At 46.6% G+C, this 26021-nt stretch overlaps 1 protein-coding gene across 3 annotated transcripts; it reads right to left on the reverse strand.

The window, feature by feature from the left end:
- Nucleotides 1-4776: 4776 nt before the first annotated feature.
- JPT2 (Jupiter microtubule associated homolog 2) lies at nucleotides 4777-25785 on the reverse strand. 3 transcript variants are annotated; one of them, XM_069984167.1, is made up of 5 exons: nucleotides 25647-25785; nucleotides 11132-11280; nucleotides 7658-7878; nucleotides 7484-7529; nucleotides 4777-6006 (listed from the first exon to the last, which is right to left on the reverse strand). In XM_069984167.1, exons 1-5 carry the CDS (start codon nucleotides 25700-25702, stop codon nucleotides 5768-5770), a joined length of 711 nt encoding a protein of 236 aa, XP_069840268.1. In that variant the 5' UTR covers nucleotides 25703-25785; the 3' UTR covers nucleotides 4777-5767. The 3 variants fall into 3 exon arrangements, with proteins under 3 accessions (XP_069840268.1, XP_069840271.1, XP_069840270.1); XM_069984170.1 differs by lacking the exon at nucleotides 25647-25785 and adding an exon at nucleotides 21503-21579; XM_069984169.1 differs by lacking the exon at nucleotides 25647-25785 and adding an exon at nucleotides 12010-12658.
- Nucleotides 25786-26021: the final 236 nt, after the last annotated feature.

Here is a 26021-nt window from a genome sequence, read left to right on the forward strand (position 1 = left end):
GTTGGATAAAGCCCTAAGGCTATGTGGAAAACATGGATATAGTCATTGGCTGTATCCATGTTTTCCAGACAACCTTAGAGCTTTATCCAAGTTCAGCAGCCACCGCTAATCAAATGCCGAACGTTCGGGTTTGGATGGACTCGGACCCGGTTCGCTCATCTCTAGTCTGCTGGTATGTGCCAAGAGAAGATTATTGCCAGTCAAAGGGTTACTGCATGGCACCAAGCTGCTATCCTCAACTTTGACAGCCTGAGCGGATCAGCAGTGTTGCCCAAGAGAGTCTGGTTGCTATAGATAACTGCTGCCTAACAACCAAACTTTAATGGTGTTGTCAAGAAGCCCGGCTCAAGCTACAAGTGTAATAGTTCTTTTAGACACAGATTATCTGACAGATTTTTTTGAAGCCAAAGCCAGGAATGGATTTGAAAAGAGAAGAAATGTCAGTCTTTCCTTTATGACCTGTTCTCCCTGTTCTCTGTATATAGTCTGTACCTGGCTTTGGCTTCAAAAATCTGCCAGATAATCTGTGTAAAAGGAACCTCAGCCTGTGTCACAAGGCAGATTTGCCATTGACTGGAGTTCAGTGAATTTATAATAAATGAATGGGCCGTTGATTCATTTAGTCTGGAATGAGAAAGTCCAGAGTGTCAGCCCAGACTTCTATGGTGATTCGAAAAGACTTTTACAAGTTTTGACTGATGATATATATATATTTTTTTTATAACTGCGTTTGTTGACTTCTAGGGGTCAATCACTATATATAGATGATGTGCTACGTAATGGACTTCAGAACTCCTGATATAATTATTCCTGATGATGCCGGGAGCTCCAAAACTGTTTAAGTTTTCACACTACTGTACTGACACAACAACTCTGAAATTAGTTCCGTAGTACATTGTCTGTATATATGAATCGTGTGAATGACCCCCTTACTGTGCATTCACTCACTGAGTGTTGTGCGGAGTAGCAGAGCTGTAAATCCACGTCTTCTCTCACTACCACGTAAATATTTGTTAAAAATTTTTTAAATTTTACTGAGTGACTTTAGGCTACGTTCACACAGAGCAAAAGGGGCGGATTACGCGAGGAAATATTTCCGCCTGAAATCAACTGACGCCGAATTCCGAGCAGAATATAAGCAGAATGCAAGCAGAATCCCTGCGTATTCAGCTAGGAAAGTGTTCAGCTCGTAATCAGCTCTTGACAAATTCAGCGCGGAATACTCGAGGAATCCGCGCTGAATCCGCATGCATTCAGCGAGTAATCTAGACTATACCAGAATATATACTAGAATCCTCCTCCCCCCTTTTTCCCCCATTTCCGCGCTGATTCAGCGCGTAATTTCCGCTTGTATTCCGCGCTGAAACAGAAAATTAGAGCCCCATTGGTTTGCATAGGCTTCCGCTAGCGGAAGAATGAACATGTTCATTCTTCTGGCGGAAAGCGGATTAGTTCAGTGCGGAAATTCCACTGTGTGAACTGCAGAGCAGAATTTCCATTCAACACAATGGAAATTAGCTCTGCACCTATTTTAACGGCTGAAATTTCAGCGCTGATTCAGCGCAGAAATTCAGCTGCTTTTGCTCTGTGTGAACGAGCCCTTAGCTTGAAACAAAGGGAAAGGATCTGTAAGCCGATGAAGCTTCAGTTTTATAAATAAACTTACTAAAACCCATTAAAGATCTGCGTGCGGCGAGGTTTGTTTAGCGCTGGAGTTTACTATGCAGACACACACGGAAGCCAAAGTCATTAACAAAATACACTGTTTATTAAGAGGTGCAATATAACAGTATAAATGCGAGAGATGAAGCCTGCCGCAGCCAGTAACATCAGCAGGATCTGTACATTCAGAATATAGGCAATAAGCAGACGTGATGTTCCAGCCAGTGACATCACAGTCATGACGTTGTCTATAGGTATAGAGGATGGGATCTAGCGAGGGGCTGAACCCCTGCTTCATGCACTTACTGCACTGGGTTACACTTGGCAGGTCCATTGCCCCCAGAGAGTGGTGGCATTGGTCACAGCTTGAGGGGAGCCTAGGGCATGCTAGCCATAAGTCCAGAGACATAATATAGATCGTATAGCCGGTAATTTATACAGCACCATTCCCCTTCAGATATTCATAAAATGGGGCTGATGGATTAAAGGGATTATCATGCAGTAGAGAACAATGCATTTTCCAATGCTCTGGTAGTACAACTCTATACAGGAGGTTGGGCTGCAATACCAGCCATCACCCATAGACAAGAACGGTGCTATTTTTATTTTTTTTGCCCCTTTTCCTGGACAATCCCTTTAACTGCCAGGAGTACATGATCACGCAGGGATCCAAGAGCGTTGGAATTGAGTTGATCTCCTTTTCCTAGTTTTGATGTCACCCCATTAATCCATTGTCCAATGTAAACATAAACCCACATTTTATTTTATTTTTTTACATAGTCATGTGACATAAGGAGAACCAATCATGTTTAGAGATGAGCAAACCTCGACTCATCTCTAATCATGTTAGATACCTGCTGCACTTCTATCCTGCCGCTCGTCCCCTACATCACTGGGTAATATCTTCCTATATAGTTGCATTGGTATAGTGCCAGTCCCTTGCCAACGACAGGATGTAGCCACAATAATGATCCAGTATTTTAGACCTAAGTAATCACTTTCTGTTCACTTGGATGGTGAAAAGATTAAAAGAAAATAGCTAAAACGTTCTAAAAATGTATAAATGTCATGATAGCCTATATGAAAAGAAAAGCTTCATAACACAAAGATGATGTGGCACCCCTTTCATATAGACCAGGGGTAGGGAAAAGAGACGAGCAAACCTGGAGCATGCTCAAGTCGATCCGAACCCGAACTTTTGGCATGTGATTAGCGGTGGCTGCTGAACTTGGATAAAGCCCTAAGGCTATGTGAAAAACATTTATATAGTCATTGGCTGTATCCATGTTTTCCAGACAACCTTAGAGCTTTATCCAAGTTCAGCAGCCACCGCTAATCAAATGCCGAACGATCGGGTTCGGATGGACTCGAACCTGAACCCGGTTCGCTCATCTCTAGTAGGGAACCTTAGCTCTCCAGCTGTTGCCAAACTACAACTCCCATCATGCCCGGACAGCCAAAGCTTTAGCTGCCCAGGCATGATGGGAGTTGTAGTTTTGCAATAGCTGGAGAGCTAAGGTTCCCTACCCCTAATATAGACAAAGTGATATACGGCTGACTCGGTTCACATTCTGAAGCTAGAACTGAACACTGAAGTGTTCAGACTCCACACCATCTGTGCGGGAAAAACTGCACCATGTGAACTGGGCTTTAGAAATTTTAAGTCTGTCCAATCGTTACGGTCAATATGCACAAACACATGGTGCCCAGTGATCCGCCATTTTCTAGTGGAAGTAAAGAACTCTTCATACAAAACTCGAGTTGTCCCTAGTGCAGTTCCTGAGTGGGTGGAGCATGACACAGTGTTCTCTTTCGTCTTCTCTGTCATGCTCCGCCCACTCAGGCCCTGGAGTAGAAATAAGTGTTTGTTTTTCATAAGTGTCCCTTAAAGGGGGTATCCCCCCCATCTCAGTGGTTGCACACCCACTTAAAGCCCTATCCTGTTGATAGGGGAATAACCCTTTGGAGATTACTAAGATAATGGTTGTTTTTCCAATATAATTATATCCCACAATGGCCGACTGCTCAAGTCAGGGAAACTTCAGCTCTTTACTCGTACTTCATTGTACTCTGCACCCTTCACAAGCCATTGATCCATAGAGGCGACATCCCCTTTACAGGCCTTTAAAGGAACACACCGACATTTAGAATGTCCTTTTAAAAAGAATATTTTAGGAAACAATTAGGTTTTTTTCCTGGCATGGAGGTGGATGGGGAGGGTGCGAGCACCTATGGTTGAGGAGCCTCTTAAAAAGCTGAGGTGATTAAAAGGCAATAGGACAGGTAGCAGAATCAGTAGGGCGCATCCATATCCACCCACATCACCAGGAGGGGAGTATGGTGGCATCTACCCTCACAGACATGGCACTAGTACCAACCAGGATCACTTTACGTCATCTCAATGTGAGAACTAAAAGGAGTTTGGGTAAGGGAAGCGTAAAATAAGTCATGGGCGGCCATTAATAGAATTCCCATGATTCCTCTACCTCAATCACCTTCCTTATCTACAATGGGGTAGATTTATCAGAACTCGCCACTCGAAAGACTGTCTGTTGCCCATGGCAACCAATCCCTGCTTAGCTTTCACTTCACAGCTACCAGTAAAATACATAGCTCTGATAGGTTGCTATGGGCAACGGTTTTTAAAAACTGTCCTTATTTGTAACAACCAATCACAGCACTGCTTTCATTTTCCAAGAGCAGGATAGAAAATTAAAGCCGATCTGTGATTGGTTGCTAAGGGCAACAGTTCAAAACAGTGGCCCATAGCAACCAATCAGTGCTCAGGTTTAATTTCTGAAACTACTACAATTATGCTGTAATTGGTTGCTATGGGTAACAACATCACTCTCTTTTAGGGTACAAACCCACTTGACGTATTTGCTGCGTGAATCAGTCTTAAAAATAAGCAGGCAAAACGCAGGTTGGCTTTATACAATTGTTCTGCGTTAAAATACGCAATTGCGTATTTTTGAAGCGTGAAGCTACATGCGTTTTTCACACAGGTTAACAACTGATGCTTTGCTAACAACAAGCTTCACGCTTCAAAAATACGCAATTGCGTATTTTAACGCAGGACAATTGTATAAAGCCAACCTGCGTTTTGCCTGCTTATTTTTAAGACTGATTCACGCAGCAAATACGTCAAGTGGGTTTGTACCCTTAGCCAACTTCGTTGCCAATTCATTTCTTATATCGATGTAGTGTTGGAAACTTTTCTTACGATGTATGGCTCCAAATCCCCTGCGTAGGTATACAGGATAAAATTATGGCAGTCACGTTTACATGACTACTTTTGGCAGGGGTGTCAAACTCAGGCAAAACTACAATTCCCATCATGCCTGGACAGCCATAGCTTTAGCTGTCCAGGCATGCTGGGAATTGTAGTTTTGTAAGAGCTGGAGAGCTGCTGATAGCATGTAAAGGTTTATTCCCACAAGATATGTCCACCACATGGGTCAGGACCACTTGTGGTAGCCACAATCTTGCCATAGGGGTGTCGTCCATTCACCTCAAGAAAACTGAGCTGCAATACCACACACAAACTGAGGGCAAGAGTGTGGCTGTTTCTGGAAGAAGGCAGCTATGTCCTGTATAACCCCTTTAATTTCAATCCATGTGGATGCAGGGGATTTGGAGCTCTGTATAAGGGAAGCAGTTCTCCCATTACGCTGATCAGTACATAGCAAAAGTAGACACTCACTTTAAGGCCTCTCTCTTCTCATAGATCTCAAAAATCAGCATTTTAGGAAGCTAAGATACAGGAAGCTGTTTGAGTTCTTCCAGTGTAGAGCTGCTTCAGTCCTTGTTCACACATTGTATCTTTACATCCATTATGGATTTGGAAGAGAACATGTGGCAGACCCTTGGATTTGCCCCATTCACTGGGTTAACGTATCTATGGCTGCCTGCACCTACTCTGCATCAGGCCTGCCGACAGCTAAGCAGCTCTACAATGTGAGGATGACACCAAACAGCGTCACATATCTCAGCTTCCTGGCTTTGTGTGGCGTTATGTCGTTACCCCGTGGTCCTCACCAGATGACGTCCACTTCTAACTATGATGAGATCGCCGGCCGCCCTGCTGATTCTGTTACACTGTGACTTAATAGAAAGTGACACTAGATTTGCCTCCTGGCGGGTTCAGGACTCTGTTGTGGCACCTTGGCCGTGGACCAAGATGTGGTTCGTGTGCAGTCAGGTCTGGCTCTGGAACTTTAGCTGGAGCTTTTTCTGGAACTTTTTCTGCAGCTTTTTCCACAACTTTTTCTTCTTTGGCAACGGGTGTTTTCTCTTCTGGTGGGGGGGCCGGTGCCGGTGCCGGTGCCGGTGGATCAGCTTTCACTGGAACAACAAGGTGATAAAAATAAAATTAAGTTTCCCTTTTACTTTAATTAAAAAAAAACAACAACTTTGGACTTTGTCACAGAGACATGTCAAAATTTTTATGTGAGTGTTCAGAGCCCAAACGATCATTAGAGCTGGGAGAAGCGCCTTGCTGGGTGCTTTACTACCAATCACTTCCTGCAGCAAAATGGAAAAAAGCCACAAGCTGGTGAGTGAAGTGCTTCTCTTATGAATGATGGGGATCTGAATACCCAGACCCTGATCAATCAAAGCCTTTTTTAAAGTGACAGCGCCCATTTAAAGCTGATTACTGGGGCTCACAACTTTGTAACTTGTATCTCTGTAACTTTGCAGAAAAAGACCTGTGCGTTTCCATGGTAACAGACTACAAACCAAACCATGGTAACAGACTACAAAACAAACCAACCTCGTGTAGTCTGATCCAGCAGTTATGCCATCTTGAACCCTGCTTCTTGCTAACATAAGTTAACATTAAGCAGCAAGGAGTCATACAGATGTCAATATGACTGGCGGATAAGTCTGCACAGGAGCTTCAGAAAGAAAATGTTTGGGGTGTTTTTATGTTGTGGGTCTATAGTTTTAACCTTATGCATAGCATTATACGGAGACTTTTAGAATTTATATGCGCTCACATCTCCATACAAAAAGGAAGTGTGCAGCGGTTACTATTACGGCTTATCTGTTTTGCCTGCTACAGTGTGGTGGGTGTTATTCTACAGCCGTGTCTATATTCAGCTATTACACACAACACTCAGGTCTAAAATAGAGCAGCCATGACTGGGGGCAGTCACACTGTGTGTATATATAGGACATACGTGCACAGTATTCACTCCTACAGTGAGGCTGGATGTCTGCATGGTGCCCGACTAATGCCAGACATACAAGGAGCTGCACATTAGGCCATTCAGCAATCTTGCAATAATTGGAGGATTTGGCCCCCAAAAAATTTTTTTTCCCAGAGAAAATAAACGGATCCACATGATATCTCAATGATCAGCGGGTGCTAACACACCTGCACTACACAGTGGAGAGCTCAGTCAACCCCTTTAATCTAATGTGCATGGCTATTATTGTTGCACTTACTGTATATACCCTGCAGCATGAACCCCGTGACAGTGATGGTAGTGGGTTCTAGAGGCCTGACCGCATTAATTCGGAGACCAGTGTTCCTCCGACCCACCTGATGAGAAGGTCACCAAGGTGGTTGCTCTTCAGATAAGTGGGCTCTTAGAGGTGGTACCCCTATCCATATACTGTGGATATGCCATAAACATCTAGAGGGGATATACCTCTGTCAGTAGTTCAACTAGTGATGGGGCACAAGCATCACCATGTTCTGGCAATATCAGACTGAGAAGAAATCCTGCACGCAGCCAATAACAGAAGTTGTGCTGATTCCCTATCAGCGGAGTGAATGGGGGCAGGGGGCATGCCTACTACTGCGGCTACTTACCGGGTGTAGTGTTAGCTTTAGGTTCCTGTTTAAGTGAGATGTTATCCTGAAAATACAAAAAGACATAAAATTAGATTGTAATAATCTCAATCCATGTCCCCCAGCAGGAGATGCCCATTCTGCATAATGAGTTCTCCTCCATTCATACTTGTGGGCACGTTATACCATACACACCTTAGGTTTATTGGGATGTGCCTTAGGGCTTGTTGTCAGCTGCGCTTCACCAAAGATATCACTGGTTTTTCCTCCTGGTGGGTTTTGTCGAGCAGGTGATTGTACAGGGGCCGGGTCCTGGAAGATACCACTGGTCTTTCCACCTGGTGGGTTTTGCCGTACTGGTGACTGTCCAGATTGTACAGGGGCCGGGTCCTGGAAGATACCACTGGTCTTTCCTCCTAAGGGAAGAAGCCAAAGATAAGTCATTAGAATGGCACCAATGCTGTCGATAGAAATCTGCAGGTAAGGCCCTATTCACATGTCCGTAGTTCAGAACATAGGACTAATAGATGTCATGGCCCCGTTCACAAGTCCAAATGTGTGTACAGAGGCCATGATCTGTGCTCCAAAAGAGGGGGATACCACTTCCTGCAGGACATACAACAGCTGATCAGTAATGGAAAACTGGAAATTTTTAAAAATAGAAGTAAATTACTAATCTATATAACTTCCTGACACCAGTTGATTTGAAAGAAAAAGATTTTCGCCGGAGTACTCTTTTAATCCATTCCATCTGCATATAAGATAGTCGATGTACAAACATGCCTCTCTCCCAAATCCCCACATACACTCGCACCCTCAGCCAGACTAAGCACATGTGTGTTCTGGAGGGATAAACCAGTTGTCAGACTCGCAGGGTATCCTTGAATCCAACATGTCCGTTGTTTCTCATATTTGCCATTGGCTGTTGGGGTAGAGTCAGGAAGCCCTCATACACATCAGACAGTCCATCCACCATTCATCTAATGTGCATATACTATATACTGCTGGAATATCTGGGGCCGCCACAGATTCCTGTTTCTGGCCACTGTATATGGCTCCCCACCTGCAGGAGGTCTGTGTGGGAGGCACGGTACACTGCAGGCTGCAAATCTGCTACCTCCTCGCCTCTCCCATGATATTTGCACATCTGGCCAGTTCCTGGATTTGTATGTATTACACCCAGACCCTCCTCCTCCTCCCTAGATAGGGGGCGGCAGCCAGAATTCAGGGAATTGCATTGTATGACATATGCCTGATGAATACCATTCCTCCTCTGTACCCCCAAAATGTTGCAGTTATATTTCTCTGGTTCGCCAATAGAGGGGGTTCATTACAGGTCACACTAGGCAGCCTCTCCCATACGCAGGAGACTGGTCGCACTGTGTAAACATCTGGAGTGACAGCGGAGAAGACGTCTTCTCCGGCCGAGGAGGCGCCTCCGAGTATCTGATACAAGAGCCACAAGTGCCAGCTCAGCACAGTCCCCAGCTGTCTCCAGTCCTCCCATCTCCTGCTGGAGGAGGCCTGCCTGCGGCCGAGCACAATATGCAGGACGTGCTCAGTTATTACCTCTATGATCTTTGTCTCTCCAGCATGCTGGGAATTGTAGTTCTGCAACAGATGGATATCCACAGATTGGAGATCACTGCTATGGCCAGGGTATGGAACCTTAGCCCTCCAGCTGTTGCAAAACTACAACTCCCATCATGCCCAGACAGCCAAAGCTTTAGCTGTCCAGGCATGATGGGAGTTGTAGTTTTGCAACAGCTCGAGAGCCAGGGTTCCCTACTCCTGTCCTATGGCCTCCATGCTGGGAGTTGTATTCCTGCCACAGGTTATGGATCACGGACCTGTATGACACTGTGGGATAAACGTCACCAGAGACATAAGACGGCCGCTCATCCTCCATACTGATCGGAGGGAATTTCGTATTCAAGTACAAGGAGAATCACATTTCTGCTTAAGAAGTTGTGAGCGACACGGTTTAGTTCATTATGTAACAGAAAGCCCTTCTCAAGTTTCCTTACAAACCAGACTAGTCCTGTCCTGTCCAAGTCATTCAGTCGCCTGTCCTCTGTAAATAGCGTCCGTATACTGGCTGCATTCATGGAGGCAAGTATGCATTGTACAAAGCCACCTGGAGGCAATAGGTGTGAAACCCGAGACCCTGCAGAGACAACAGAGACCAAGATGGGAGCTACGGCTCAGTGGTTACTGCAGTGATCCGCAACCTGCGAGTACAACTACAACTCCCAGCATGCCCTGACATCTGCAGCTGAAGAGCCACAGGTTGGGGGATCATTGGGTTACAGAAACAAAATCTAGTAACAACTCCTGGGCTTCTATTACACAGATCCTGGACTGTGCAGCATCCCTGCAGGGAAACCAATACACAACAACAGCACCATAACAACACACTGATGTCCTATTGTCTATTATGGATGCCCTGACCAAGCACTAATGTTATTCTGTGCTAATCCCTGTCCTCACATGCTGCTCACTCACCGCCAGAATTGCTTAGTGTTTGACAGGCGCTGCCAGGAACAACGAAGGGAGGAAAAGATGAGCGACTTTGTACTGGTCCTGAGATGCATCCTGTATTATACCCCAGAGCTGCACTCACTATTCTGCTGGTGGGGTCACTGTGTACATACATTACATAACTGATCCTGAGTTACATCCTGTATTATACCCCAGAGATGCACTCACTATTCTGCTGGTGGGGTCACTGTGTACATACATTACATTACTGATCCTGTACTGATCCTGAGTTACACCCTGTATTATACCCCAGAGATGCACTCACTATTCTGCTGGTGAGGTCACTGTGTACATACATTACATTACTGATCCTGTACCGATCCTGAGTTACATCCTGTATTATACCCCAGAGATGCACTCACTATTCTGCTGGTGGGGTCACTGTGTACATACATTACTGATCCTGAGTTACATCCTATATTATACTCCAGAGCTGCAATCACAATTCTGCTGGTGGGGTCACTGTGTACATACATTACATTACTGATCCTGTACTGAGTTACATACTATATTATACTCCAGAGCTGCACTCAGTATTCTGCTGGTGAGGTCACTGTGTACATACATTACTGATCCTGAGTTACATCCTATATTATACTCCAGAGCTGCAATCACTATTCTGCTGGTGGGGTCACTGTGTACATACATTACATTACTGATCCTGTACTGAGTTACATACTATATTATACTCCAGAGCTGCACTCAGTATTCTGCTGGTGAGGTCACTGTGTACATACATTACTGATCCTGAGTTACATCCTATATTATACTCCAGAGCTGCAATCACTATTCTGCTGGTGGGGTCACTGTGTACATACATTACATTACTGATCCTGTACTGAGTTACATACTATATTATACTCCAGAGCTGCACTCAGTATTCTGCTGGTGAGGTCACTGTGTACATACATTACTGATCCTGAGTTACATCCTGTATTATACTTCAGAGCTGCACTCACTATTCTGCTTGTGGGGTCACTGTGTACATACATTATATAACTTATCCTGTACCGATCCTGCGTTACATTTTGTATTATACTCCAGAGCTGCAATCACTATTCTGCTGGTGGTGGACTATATGCTTTAGGAACTCCAGTGTATATAACTGCACTGATCCTCAGGACTAACCTGGGGGGTTGGACCTCTTTGGTGTGTTGTCAGGCTCCGGAGGTGCATCGAAGATATTAGAGGACATCTTGTTCTGTCGCCTTGGGGCAGCACTTTCCTCTGAACTTCCAAATATACAGCTGGATCCTCCACCCGGCGGCTTCAGAACCCTAAGGGAGGAAGAGGAGGAGGTACTGGTTAGGAAATCTGCATTCATGAGGAGTGATCCCCCAAGAGCAGTGCCCTTATCTGCATCCTACACATCACATGAATTAAAGGGGTACTCCGCAGGAAACAATCAACTAGCGTTAGAAAGTTTACAGATTTGTAAATTAGTTCTATTAATTCCAGTACTTATCAGCTGCCATATGTCCTGCAGTAAGTGATGTATTCTTTCCAGTCTGTCACACTGCTCTCTGCTGCCACCTCTGTCCATGTCAGGAACTGTCCAGAGCAGGAGAGGTTTTCTATGGGGATTTGCTGCTGCTATGGACAGTTCCTGACATGGACAGAGGTGGCAGCAGAGACCACTATATCAGACTGGAAAATACACCACTTCCTGCAGGACATACAGCAGCTGATAAGTAAGACAGGATATTTTTTTTTAATAGAATTCATTTATGAATTCCTGCCTGTATCATACAGGTGTGGACACTATACACGTCAGATACACTATAGATACCTGTCCTGATAGTATGCAGCTATCTATTCACTGACAGCAAACAGCTCCTAAGACCGACAGATTGCAACAGCATTCTGGGTTTACCTGCATTCTATTGCTCTCTGTTATCAGCCACTTCAGACTGAACAGACTACACTGTTGTGTTGCCTACATTGCGGGGGACTGATAGCAGCAGCTTGTCCTATATACTGGTATAAAGAGATAGTGTGTGGAGTACCATGTGAGCGGCCCATAGGCTGGGTGGTGTCGGCTGGCAGGGTGACTGCGCAGAGACGTGTCCTGTCACCGTGTAAGGACCTTCAGATATTAAAAGCAGAGACGGTGATCTCTGCCAACACACATCAGCTGATACAGCGTGGGGGAAGGGGTGACTAGCCACAGGACGCTATGCAAACATGGAACGTACCAAGTCCACAGCGTCAAGCCTTCACCAACAGCCCGGAAAACCCCTTCTAAATTAAAGGGGAACCCAAGAATTTTCTTTATACTTTAACACAACACATAGGATCAGAAAGACGAGAGATCGACAGGAGGATCAGTAGTCTCCAATATGATCCTATAACCCCAGCTCAGGTCCCTTTAAGGGTGGCTTCACACACCGTATTGCAGTGGATTTCACGCTGCGAATTCCGCTCCTGGTTTTACATCTTCGCAGTGATACGGAACGTGTAAAACTGGCCTAAGGGTCGGAATACACAGGCAGACCTGTACCTAAGCCAAGTCATTTAAAGTGTACCTATTAAATTGTTCCAGAGACATGTCAAAAGTTGTGATTGGCCCGACTGCTAGAACAAGCAGAGAGAAGTGCATGGCTGAGCGCTTCTCTCCCCACTCTCTGTCCTATAGACTTACATTAAAGGGGTTGTCCAGCGAAAACCTTTTTCATTCAAATCAACTGATATCAGAAAGTTATATAGATCTGTGATTTAGTTCTTTTAAAAAAATCTCAAGTCTTCCTATACTTATTAGCTGCTGTATGTCATGCAGGAAATGTTTTATTTTCAGTCTGTCACACTGCTCTCTGCTGACACCTCAGGAACTGTCCACAGCAATAAGAGGTTTTTTATGGGGATTCATAGAAAACCAGAGAGTTCCTGTCTCGGCCAGAGATGTCAGCAGAGAGCACTGTGTCAGACTGAAAATAAAACTACATTTCCTGCAGGACATACAGCAGCTGATAAATATGGGAAGACTTGAGATTTTTTTAATAGAAGTAAATTAAAAATCTATATAACTTTCTGGCACCAGTTGATTTGAAAGAAAAAGATTTTCGCTGGACAACCCCTTTAAGCGCACAGAGCTAGGAGAGAACACACTTACCTCACACTTCTCCCAACTCATTCTTGCCTCAACACCCAGACCCCGACTGATTAAAACTTTTCATGTGTCAACAGTTGTTTCTTAAAGTGACAGTGCCCATTTAAGGAGCCTATTAGGTTTGGATCATCATGTGTACAGGACTGCATTAAACAATTCCCAGTCCCTTAGTGTCCCTGCCAATGACTACATGGTATCAGTGAGGAATAGGAAGAAAGAAGCTTTTTTATTCACATTCAATCGCGGTTTTGTTGCTATTTTCATAATTACGGCGGAAAAAAACCCCCAAAAACAGTGGTGTAAATGTCCATGGGACACATGAGCCTCCGACATAGTAAAATGCAGATGTAAGAATCCAATGCATTTCAGCTATTTACACAGGAAACGCGGATAACCTCTCCCAGCTGCGGCCGCTGCAGAGGTGATGGGGCCCGGGGTCAGGACGGAAATCACCGAATCCTGATCTACAGCAAAGAACGAACGTTATAGTCATAACAAGCGAAAGGTAAAAAACAACCCAGCTTTCCACAACCCTGAGCGGAGCAGCTGTAGAAATAAAAAAATAAAAATAAAAAAATGATGGGGGAGATTTATCAAACATGGTGTAAAGTGAAACTGGCTCAGTTGCCCCCAGCAACCAATCAGATTCCACCTTTCATTTTCCAAGGACTCTGTGAGGAATGAAAGGTGGAATCTGATTGGTTGCTAGGGGCAACTGGGCCAGTTTCACTTTACACCATGTTTAATAAATCGCCCCCCATATATATGAGAGATGAGGAACCTGCGGTCCTCAAGTTGTTGCTAAACTACAATTCCCATCATGCCTGGACAGCCGAAGGCTGTCCAGGCATGACGGGAATTGTAGTTTAGCAATGTCAGGAGGTCCCCATCACAGCTAGTCTATGATGATAGACGAAAACAGTCCATAGTGTGAATGGCGGCTTATAGGGGAGCACCTGCACAAAGCGTCGGGTCTCATACACCATATATCATAGGGTTACATATAATAGCGACATCAGTATAAGAACTCACCTTGAGCTCCGCAAAGACGCCTTATAATAGGCTAAAGCCCCCTATACCGTCTGCTATAGTAATCACACAGGACACTTGAGCCATCTGAGTGTACGGTCCCACATTCACAGAGGACTCTAGTGGATATCTTTCTACCTATACACACATACGCCAGTGCTGAGCACACCAATGAGGAGGCGTCCACGTCCCTGGACTCTCAGAGTATCCGAGGTAAAGTGCAGGATCTCCAGGATTATTCTTTTAAGCCCATTTCCTCTCTTAAAGGAAAAGCTAAAGTGGCTAAGTAGAGTCAAGTGAGGTGCTTAGGACGGCCGTCTCACCTTTAACTCTATGGTAATAATGGCCAAACACGTGGTGATAGGATATAAGTATGAGCTGATATCGGGCAACAAGGATTGCCGACCAGGATAGTCACTCTATAGAACCATCTATATACCGAGGCCAGGAACATCTATATACACCGAGGCCGGGAACATCTATATACACCGAGGTCGGTAACATCTATATACACCGAGGCCGGGAACATCTATATACACCGAGGTCGGGAACATCTATATACACAGAGGCTGCGGCTGGACAAATCCTGGTAGACAATGCAGCTAAAAGTTTGCTGCCAATGCCAAAAGTTTTTGGGTTGTTCTCTTCTGAGGACTATAAAGGTTTTTAGGGTCAGGCTACTAAAAAAAAAAAAACAAAAAAAACTAGGCCTTATAGTCTACAGCCCTGTTCCCCTACCTCCCATAATGCCCTGACAGCTGAAGGCTGGGGGTTGTATGCACACCGGCCTATGACGCCCTAATACAGCTGGCACCATAACCAACTGGGCCTGATATACCAAGAAGGTCTCAACTTTGTACTCGTAATGCCAAGTCTTTTCTGGTGTCTAAGTAGCCATGGCTTGTGGGATATACCGAGACCCCCATCTGAGCCTAGTGAATGGTGAAGTAGTATCCAGCCTATATTTACCTATTACCCGAATGGTGACCATCCTCTGTCTCCCCTGTAACTACAACTCCCAGCAACTATTACAGTCTATGGATACAGATCAGAACCAAACCAATGAAGAAACTACAACAGAAAGTGACCGCAATTCCTTTAATAGAATGTAGGAGACCCCCATAACCCTTATTAGTCCTGCCCTACAGAATCAATAGACCAACCTCTTCTTTAGTACAAGGCCTTGCATGGCCTCTTCCTTCCATTTGGGTTATTGAAGGAATCCTCGAAAGGTCACTTAAAGGCATAGAAGGAAATCTCTAGAGGAATCTGCTATTAGAGGAAAGAGGTTTATGGCCCCTCATGTGATAGCTGTTATAGTAAAAGGGAAACCCCCGACCCAGGAGACGTGGTACACAGCAGGGGTCAGCCCTATAGACCAGGCACTACCCAATAGGAGCTCTGCAATAAGTAACAAGCCCCTGTAAAGCAGGTCATGATGGAACGCTAAGGACTAAGAACGTTACTGATATACAATGAGGCGCCTGTATAGCAGCAGCATTCACATGATTCTCCTCATTCACCCCTCCCATCTTTTATAGAAAACAGGAAAAACCTAAAAGCCTCCTTTGTCACCATCCTCCTCCATTATCTTCCTTTTGTTGACTCAACACACTAGGAAACGAAAACCCTAAACTGCATCAATGACTCCTCGCAGCAAAGTAACGCTGTCAGTGTTCTACATAACCCGGCTTTAGACTTATAGCACTTTAACGCTATGTTCACACAGGATTTTTTTTTTCAGCCAAAACCAGGACCGGGGAAATCTTTCCATTATAATTTTGCCTCGTCAGTTCCACTCCTGATTTTGGATAAAAAAAAAAAAAACTGACAGAAATACTGTGTATGAACATAGCCTAAGGGTAAGATCACACAGCTTTGATCTGATGTAAAAAAATATTGCAGGGATATTCAGAAAAGAGAAATCTACACCAACTTGATTTGGTGATCTTGGAGCAAATTATGCAAAAATTTTTATTTTTTTTTTAAATGTAAGGGTGGGGGGCTGTATGTTTTCGGAATGGGTCTGAGGTTACAGCTTCTACAATTGTCATCTCCTGACTTGGTTGTAGAACATATCAGGGGGTCATTTATGGGTCCTGGTTAGTGTTGAGTGAACTTGCCAAACTGTTTTGGTTTGGCAAAGTTCTCCAAACCCAAACGCTTGGCACCTCACTCCTGGTGGCTGGAGGAATTAGATGCCACCCTAAGGAGTCCTGAAAAACAGGGATACAACCACAGGCCATAGGTCATATCCATGTTTTCCAGGGCTCCCTAGGGCATTATCCAATTTCTGTAGCTGCTGGTAGTCCATTGCTGAGCGTTCAGGTTTGGATAATGTTGCCGAACCCAAACAGTTTGATAAGTTCACTCAACATTAGTCCTAGTGCTCACTAGAGTAGACAGCAACGCACAGTATCAAACTGGACCATCAGGATCTCACTGGTTACGACTTCTGCAAGAGATCAGTAACATCACCAGTTTACGACCGGTTGCACATTACCGGCCTACACTTCCTTTGGGGGGGGGGGGGGGGGGGGGTATGCTGAATACAATAGACTGCATTGTACATGCATATAATATACATGAGATATGTTATCCAGCTTAACAGTGAAAAGTCCAAAGGGGGGGGGGGGGGGGGGGGGGGGGGGGGGGGGGGGGGGGGGGGGGGGGGGGGGGGGGGGGGGGGGGGGGGGGGGGGGGAGAGAGGAACTGTTGACCGAGCAAACAAATCTGATGGTTGTGAAACAGACGTGAAGTCGGCAGCTCGGTGAGGAATCTGTCAGGGGCCGATCCTGCTACAGAAGAGGACAGGAATTTAGGCGAGAACACTTCCCGATCCTATAGACTGGGCTGTAGAGAGTCTACAAAAGAACACTAAGAGAGTCCTTTCTCTTCTGTATGACTGACTATAGACTTTGCCCTGACTTCTGAAGGCCTTTGTATGAAGGTCATGCCCCTTATGCCCATTCTGAAAGGGTGCCACCTGGACAAATATGCCGCTACAACCCTTACAAGGTACATGATATAGGGTTGAAGCAGGCAACCAAGTGGTATTGAGACAATGGACGTATTCTTCAGGAACCCAAGTGTGAACAGATTTGCCAAGCGTGCTTTTTGTTTCTTCTATTAAAAAGTTGGCACAACCCAACCCTAGAAGCCTTTTGCCAAAGACTATATTACACCTGTTTACCAGAAATAATACCGAGGAGGAGGAGGAACCGAAAGAAGACGAGAAGGAAGTGTGATGAAAAATCCCCTTTAAATGAAAGGGCTGGAGGAGCCCCTGAAACATAGTGCAAAGAGAAAACCATCCCAGGAGCACCGGCAGCGGCCTGATGGGCTATGGGCCCGGACTGTGTTACTTATTATAGAAGCTATCGCTATACCCTCATGTGCACTCTCTGACATGATCTGCGGCTTCAGATTTCTTACAAATTACTTCATTTTTCCCCCCAATTTCTGCCACTTAAATGGTTAAAATCCAACAAGATCAATAGTTCTCTGGTGGACCGTGCTGAGAGAGTATAGAAGAGCGGGGATCACATGGTGCCTAACCACAGAATGCAAAAAGGAGGATGAACTAAAGTTTTATTGTGCTGGAAACAGAACTGGTAAGAAGTATGTGAGGCCTGATACATGGCGGCCATTTTTAGTACATACTGATACTGACTGGTGAGGATATACGAGTGATCGGCCACACCAGGCCTCACCCTAGGGGCTGGGAATTACTATCTATCTATCTATATATATATATATATATGTTACCTGCACAGACACGTTATTTCAGGGCTAGTCCCGGGATGGGGAACCTTTGGCCCTCCAGCTGTTGCAAAACTACAATTCCCATCATGCCTGGACAGCCAGGCATGACCCCCATCTGCCCGGGACCCCCATCTCTTGCCCTCAGTGGTTTTTCTGCTCGGGACCCCCATCTCTTGCCCTCAGTGGTTTTTCTCCTGTCCTGTATTATACAACCAACCCAGTGATCTGATAGGATAATATGTGATGCTTAATGTCCCCTGTGGTGGCGCTGCAGGATTATTGAACACTTAGTGCCAGGGTTCCCCACCGATTGCAGCTGACCACCAGTGGGTTCTATCAGGACATCGGTTAAAGCTTGTAAGGAGAAGGTTCAAAATCATGTCGAATTTCACCACACGGTTTTTTTCTTAGGGAGATAAGCGTCTTGCTCCAGCTGTACATATGTTTTGTAAGCCATCACCAGAGGTTTCTGGCAGCGGCTTACCTTCCCTCACACCACATGCACACTCGTCCCATGGAAGGCGTCAGCGGCTTCTATAGGGTGCACCAAATCCATTGCAAATGACACCCAGTGGACTCCATAGACTTCTAAGGGGTGCGGCAGATTCTGTTTCCACAAAGCCTAAGATGAGGGCACATTGCGAAAAGCAGCCACATAATGGCCAAGTTACCAGGATCAGGTGTTTATAGGCGTTAGACAAGGGAGGGGGTTCAGCAATCTGTCGCTGTCCTGCCGTTCGCCCAACCCAGACGTCCCCAGCCGAGAGGTGATCCCAGGTGGTGACATCTCCCCAAGCGTGAAACGCATTAACAAGGCGGCAGGTGAAGCCACTCGTCCCGGCCATTGAGCTGTCAGCCGCTCAAGGCTTTTAAGCAGACATGTGTGTGATTTACGGGCTGCTGACAGCGTTACTGTGATTAACCATGACAGCGCCAGTAACCACAGGGCGGCTGATGACGGACACCAGACAGCTTCCATCCATACAACCATCCGAGGGCTCATAGAGAAGATGGTCCAGGGCCGTCCATTACTTCATGCAGCTCAATGCCAGGACAGCTCCCGTAAGCCTGGAAAATTTTATAGGAAGATTCTAACTCCAATATAGGTCACGCCGGGGGATGATGGGAACGTTCCACAATCACCATGGATGAAAGAGGAAGGATTGGCTTGTAAAAACATTGTGTAGCTTTCCAGGTAACTCCCAGCATGCCCTTGGATAAGCCAAGCTCTCCCAGCAAATATTATATACTGTGTATGTAGAACAGGGAATGAACACAGCCGGACACTACTGGGAAAGGAACAGATGAAAGTTTTGGGTTCGGCCCACTAGGTCCTTGGGGACCACCACACAGTCCCTTTGACATTATGTTTGTTAATGTCAGCCTGACGTGTCTATATATATCTCCCCGTAGACACCATAACATGCCGCGCCTTCATAGGGTTGTGGTTGTGCCCATCCCCGTCACAATTATGATGCAATCCTGTGATGACACAAGTCCCCAGTGACTCCACAAGAATAGTCAGAAAACCACCGAGCCGGCCTAAAGGGATTAACCAGGAGGACAAATAAAATAAAAAATAAAAATTTATATATATAAAATAGCGCCACCCCCATCCTCAGGTTTTATGTGGTATTACAATTCAGTTCCGCTCACTTCAAAGGAACTGAGCTGCAATACTGCACACAAACGGTCGACCAGAGTGGCGCTGTTTCTGGGAGTAAGCGGCCATGTTTTTTTCTAAGTTTGGAAAACCCCTTTGAGCACAGGTGTCTCCATGTACGTAACGAGCACGTGACCATGCCTTAAGGGGGTATCCAGAAATACAAAAACATGGCTTCCAACACAAAAAAACAGCGCCACACTTGTCCTCAGGTTGTATGTGCAGGGCTCCAGACTAAAAAATTTACCTAGGAGCCATTGGCTCCTAACCTGAAAAATTTAGGCGCCAAATAGAATATTTGGTCGCCAACATTTGAAACCATGTAAAATTAATGTTATGGGACTTACTGTGTGCAGAGGCCACGGCAGCCTCCTCCTCCTTTACTGTGTGCAGAGGCCGCAGCAGCCTCCTCCTCCTTTAGATTCTCTCTTTTCTTAGTTTGAAAACGTTCAACATGGAAACTTGCAACTTGACAACCATATCCAGTCTGACAACCATATCCAGTCTGACAACCATATACAGTCTGACAACCATATACAGTCTGACAACCATATACAGTCTGACAACCATATACAGTCTGACTCAGTACTTCAGCTGCACTTGGCTAGCCTTTTAATGAGGCTTACTCTTCTGAACTTGAACTTAAAGGGAACCTGTCGACCCCCGTGCCGGGGTGACAGGCTCCCAACCCCCCGTTAGAACCCCCTTTACTCACTTAATCGCGCCGGGTCCCGCTTCTGAAGATGGTCGGGTCCCGGAGATCTCAGCCGCTGCAGCCCGGCGTGCGCTGAGAGATGAGTCCAACGCTCATAGAGAATGACAGGAGAGTCCAGCACTCCGTCATTCTCTATGAGTGTTGGACTCATCTCTCAGTGTGTGCGTCGGGCTGCAGCGGCTGAGATCTCCGTGACCCGACCATCTTCAGAAGCTGGACCAGGCGGGATTAAGTGAGTAAAGGGGGTTCTAACGGGGGGTTGGGAGCCTGTCACCCCGTCACCGGGGGTGACAGGTTCCCTTTAAAAGCTTGCAACAGTCTATACATACTGAGCTAGACTTATGACTGCAGCCATAGTGACCCCCCACAAGATGTGTATATAGATAGATATATCTCTCACCTAGTGACTAATGCAAGTGACCCCCTACAATACAGACACCTGAGGGGCCCTGATAATAATAATTGTGCATATATCTATCTCCCAGTGTCTGCAGCCAGTTTGCCCTACACTTATAGATGGCCCCCTCCCCTTATAGATGACCCTCTCTACCCCCATTATAGATGCCCCCTCTTCTCCCCCCCATTATAGATGCCCCCTCTCCCCCCCCCATTATAGATGGCCCCCTCCCCTTATAGATGACCCCCTCTACCCCTATTATAGATGCCCCCTCCTCCCCCGAATTATAGATGCCCCCTCCTCCCCCCCCATTATAGATGCCCCCTCTCCCCCCCCCATTATAGATGGCCCCCTCCCCTTATAGATGACCCCCTCTACCCCTATTATAGATGCCCCCTCCTCCCCCGAATTATAGATGCCCCCTCCTCCCCCCCATTATAGATGCCCCCTCTCCCCCCCCATTATAGATGCCCCTCTTCTCCCCCCCCCATTATAGATGCCCCCTCTCCCCCCCCCCCCATTATAGATGCCCCCTCTCCCCCCCCCCATTATAGATGCCCCCTCTCCCCCCCCCATTATAGATGCCCCCTCTTCTCCCCCCCTTATAGATACCCCCTCCCCTTATAGATGCCCCCTTTCCCCCCCCATTATAGATGCCCCCTCTTCTCCCCCCCTTCCCTTGAAGATGGCCCCCTCTCCCCCCCTTGAAGATGGCCCCCTCTCCCCCCCTTGAAGATGGCCCCTCTTCTCCCCCCATTATAGATGCCCCCCCCCTTTCCTCTATGCTAAGCAATATTTAAAAAAAAACAAACACACAAACTCACCTGACAACCCGCTCCCCCGGCGATCCTCTTCTTCTTCGGACGCTGTTCCCGGCTGATGCGCAGCTGCCGAGGGTGTCCCGTCCTATCCCCGGCAGCGCGGCGCGTCAGTGAGCTCCTGTACGCCGGGGCTGTGACTTCTGACACAGGAAGGGTCTCTGACGCGCGCTTCCTGTGCCGGAAGTCAGGGCCCCAGGCAGCTCACTGATGCGCCGCGCTGCCGGGGATAGGACGGGACACCCCCGGCAGCCGCGCATCAGCCGCGCATCTTAAAGAGACAGCGCGCCGCCGCCGGGGCCAGTCGCAAATGGCGCCCAGATTAATAAATCTGGGCGCCATTTGCAAAATGTCGGTCGCATTGGCGACCATTTTGGTCGCCATCTGGAGCCCTGATGTGATATTACATTCACTGCAATAGAACTGAGCTGCAATACTGCACCCAACCTGAGGTCAGGAGTGGCGCTGTTTCTGGAAGACGTTGTGCACTCCTACTCATCAGGGTCTTACGTAGAGATATTAGGTCTGTAGAACTCTCCAGAGGACACTCTCTTCTACGTTCCATCTCTTAGGAGTGCGACACTAACACTCGGCCCTCTCAGCGCACGTTTTACAAGCCCTTCTCTGTAAATACCAGGTACGGTTATGGGGGGTGGGTAATGGCTCTTCCAGTCATCCGGATACTTTTCCCATGAAAGAATTGTATATTCCTAGAAGTGAGGACTGTGGGAGGGCTGGACGTGTGAGGGGTATCCCTGGTGAGGCTGTATAGACAGGATACGGTATATACACTGATGGGGAGGGCTCTACTCCTCTGGTGCACATAAAGCTGCCAGGATGATAGATGGGACAGGGATCCACATACTAACACAACCAGATATACAGTCCTTACACAACAAAAATTTAAAGGGACATTCCCCTATAGCTGATACAGATGGCGGCATTACTGGAGGTTACAGGAAAGGTTTGGCGCTGTATAGTAATATACTTGGCACTGTATATAGGAAGCTCTGCTATGTGACATATTCTCCAGCCCACACACCGATCCTAATCTCACCGCAGTTACATGGTGCCGGCATCAGCTAGGAGTGAGCAGTTCTCTAGGTTTGCAGGCCGCCATGGAGGCAGGTGAGCGGCGGCGGTGGGCAGCTACCCCCAGCACATGTCTAGACATCGCCACACACGACGCAGCCCTGAGAATGTGCCCCAGGGGGTCTGCAACCTGTGGATTTACTGCTCTTGTACAAACTACAACCCCCAGCATGCCAAAGGCTGCAGGGCATGCTGGGAGTTACACCAGATGAGAAGCCGCAGGTTGCAGACACCACTGCATAGAGCCTAGTGATTCAGGACTGTCATATACATAGTGCATGGTCTGGGCGTGGCCTTGCAGGATGGATAGAACAAAGTGGAAAGTGCAAAGTGTCCCCAGGTTGAAGGGGGTGGGGTGGGTGTCTGGGTATCTAGAGCTGGCAGGGACCCCCAAGCATCCAATGGAGACCGACTCTAATGGGTGTCCTGCAAAACTTTAAAATGACATGGTCCCAGCCGAGGCTTTGTTACATTATCAAAACACGATGGCCCTCTTCAGCGCCACCCTTATTCCCAGGCTGCATCAGGTACTGCAGGGATTGGATAGGATTGAGGTGCAATACCAGACGCAGCCCCTGGTGGAGGGTGGCGCTGTTTCTGGGAGAAAGCAGTAATTTTTTTCTAACCTCATATAGTCCCTCATATAGGCTCGTCTGATGTTGCAAAACTACAACTCCCAGCATGCTGGTCTGCAGAGAAATCAACTACCACAGTAATCCGGAAAATACGACTCCCAGCATGCTCGCCTGCAGAGAAATCAACTACCACAATAATCCCCAAACTACAACTCCCAGCATGATCGCCTGCAGAGAAATAAAACTACTGCAATGGTCCCCAACCTCCTGCCAAACTACAACTCCCAGCATGATGTCTTATAATAAAGTTACCTAATGCAGCAAACCTGTTGCCCTCAAGTTGTTGCAAAACTACAACTCCCAGCAGTCTGGTTTATAATGCACTCAGCTTCCAGCTGTCAGGACCTGCTAGACTACAGGGATGGGGAACCTTGGCTCTCCAGCTGTTGCTAAACTACAACTCCCATCATGCCTGGACAGCCGGCCCTGTGCTAGAAGTTGTAGTTTGGCAGCAGCTGGAAGGAGGCAGGTTGGTGGGGAAGCTGTAATAGACGGGTGCATTATAAGCAGGTAAGGATGTGTGTGTGTGTGGGGGTGGGGGGGGAGAGAGAATTTATTTCTCCTTCCTAATAAATGACATTTTACCGCTCACCGTTACGGTCGCCGTGGACCAATAATCACTATAATGGCCTGAGATCCCCGGCATTACAGCTGGCGTCCTTCCCAATCCTTACACACCTTTCTGCAGAACAAAGCCTGGGCCGGGCATGCAGCATCTCTACCACACAGGGGACAATAGTCTGCACATGGCTCGCTAGACGGCAGGATGGAGGCAGGCGCACGCTACTGCTTAACCCTTTAAGGGTGTCAGCCTGAAGAATAGAGGATCATACTACCGGTGCTATCATACCCCTGGGGATGTCACACATATCCCACAATCTATGGGATATATTGCATCATATTGTGTAATAAACTTATCACATGATCAATTATAGAAGATGTGGTGACATTATAGGCTACAAGGTATCAGATCTGCCCAGGTGACACAATGTGGATACACAACAATCATCAGATGCCAAGGTATATACAGTATATACTGCTGACCATGCCATTAGCACGGAACACTGATCAGGGGTATACAGATGTCTACGTATAGACTGACGGTCAGGGGTATACAGATGTCTACGTATAGACTGACGGTCAGGGGTATACAGATGTCTACGTATAGACTGACGGTCAGGGGTATACAGATGTCTACGTATAGACTGACGGTCAGGGGTATACAGATGTCTACGTATAGACTGACGGTCAGGGGTATACAGATGTCTACGTATAGACTGACGGTCAGGGGTATACAGATGTCTACGTATAGACTGACGGTCAGGGGTATACAGATGTCTACGTATAGACTGACGGTCAGGGGTATACAGATGTCTACGTATAGACTGACGGTCAGGGGTATACAGATGTCTACGTATAGACTGACGGTCAGGGGTATACAGATGTCTACGTATATACTGACGGCCAGGGGTATACAGATGTCTATGTATATACAGTATATACTGATGGTCAGGGGTATACAGATGTCTATGTATATACTGACGGTCAGGGGTATACAGATGTCTATGTATATACTGACGGCCAGGGGTATACAGATGTCTATGTATATACAGTATATACTGATGGTCAGGGGTATACAGATGTCTATGTATATACTGACGGTCAGGGGTATACAGATGTCTATGTATATACTGATGGTCAGGGGTATACAGATGTCTATGTATATACTGATGGCCAGGGGTATACAGATGTCTATGTATATACTGATGGTCAGGGGTATACAGACGTCTATGTATATACTGATGGTCAGGGGTATACAGACGTCTATGTATATACTGATGGTCAGGGGTATACAGACGTCTATGTATATACTGATGGTCAGGGGTATACAGACGTCTATGTATATACTGATGGTCAGGGGTATACAGACGTCTATGTATATACTGATGGTCAGGGGTATACAGACGTCTATGTATATACTGATGGTCAGGGGTATACAGACGTCTATGTATATACTGATGGTCAGGGGTATACAGACGTCTATGTATATACTGATGGTCAGGGGTATACAGACGTCTATGTATATACTGATGGTCAGGGGTATACAGACGTCTATGTATATACTGATGGTCAGGGGTATACAGATGTCTATGTATATACAGTATATACTGACGGTCAGGGGTATACAGATGTCTATGTATATACTGATGGTCAGGGGTATACAGACGTCTATATACTGATGACCATGCTTGGTCCTGGTTGCAGCCACATCTTTGTGCCTATGACAACCCTTACTCCAGTTCCACCCTTCCTGCCCATTGCACGCAGCTCCTGTCTGCAGATACCGCAGTTAAAGGGCTGTCACATAAGCCACCCTGCCCCTCCCAGTCTCCCCATAGGCAGTGCTCCCCATCACGTCTCACCTGGAGCTGGGCTTGTTAGCCGTTTCCAGGCCCTGGAAAGTGTTCGTAGAAGTCATGTCTGCGCCCGCCTGCCGGTAATACGTCCGGACACGGAGACAGCTAGAACCCGACTATTCACTGTAAGAACAGGGTAGAGCGGGCTACTCGGTGATTGGCCCACGCAACTGTCAATCAATTCCCTAAACCAATCAACGTGTAGTTTATGGCCCTTGATTTTCTCGCTGGCTATTGGTCAGTTAGCAATGTCAGTCTTTGCTTCACTGGATTCCTATTGGGTAAATGGTTAGCTGGAGGCGGGATTTAGAAGTGTGCAGCGTAGACTGCGTTCCCATGAATGAAGAGGACGGAATGTGGACGAAGATGAAGCAGGAAACG

Source organism: Dendropsophus ebraccatus, chromosome 9, assembly GCF_027789765.1.
Source record: "Dendropsophus ebraccatus isolate aDenEbr1 chromosome 9, aDenEbr1.pat, whole genome shotgun sequence".
Taxonomy (NCBI): Eukaryota; Metazoa; Chordata; class Amphibia; order Anura; family Hylidae; genus Dendropsophus; species Dendropsophus ebraccatus.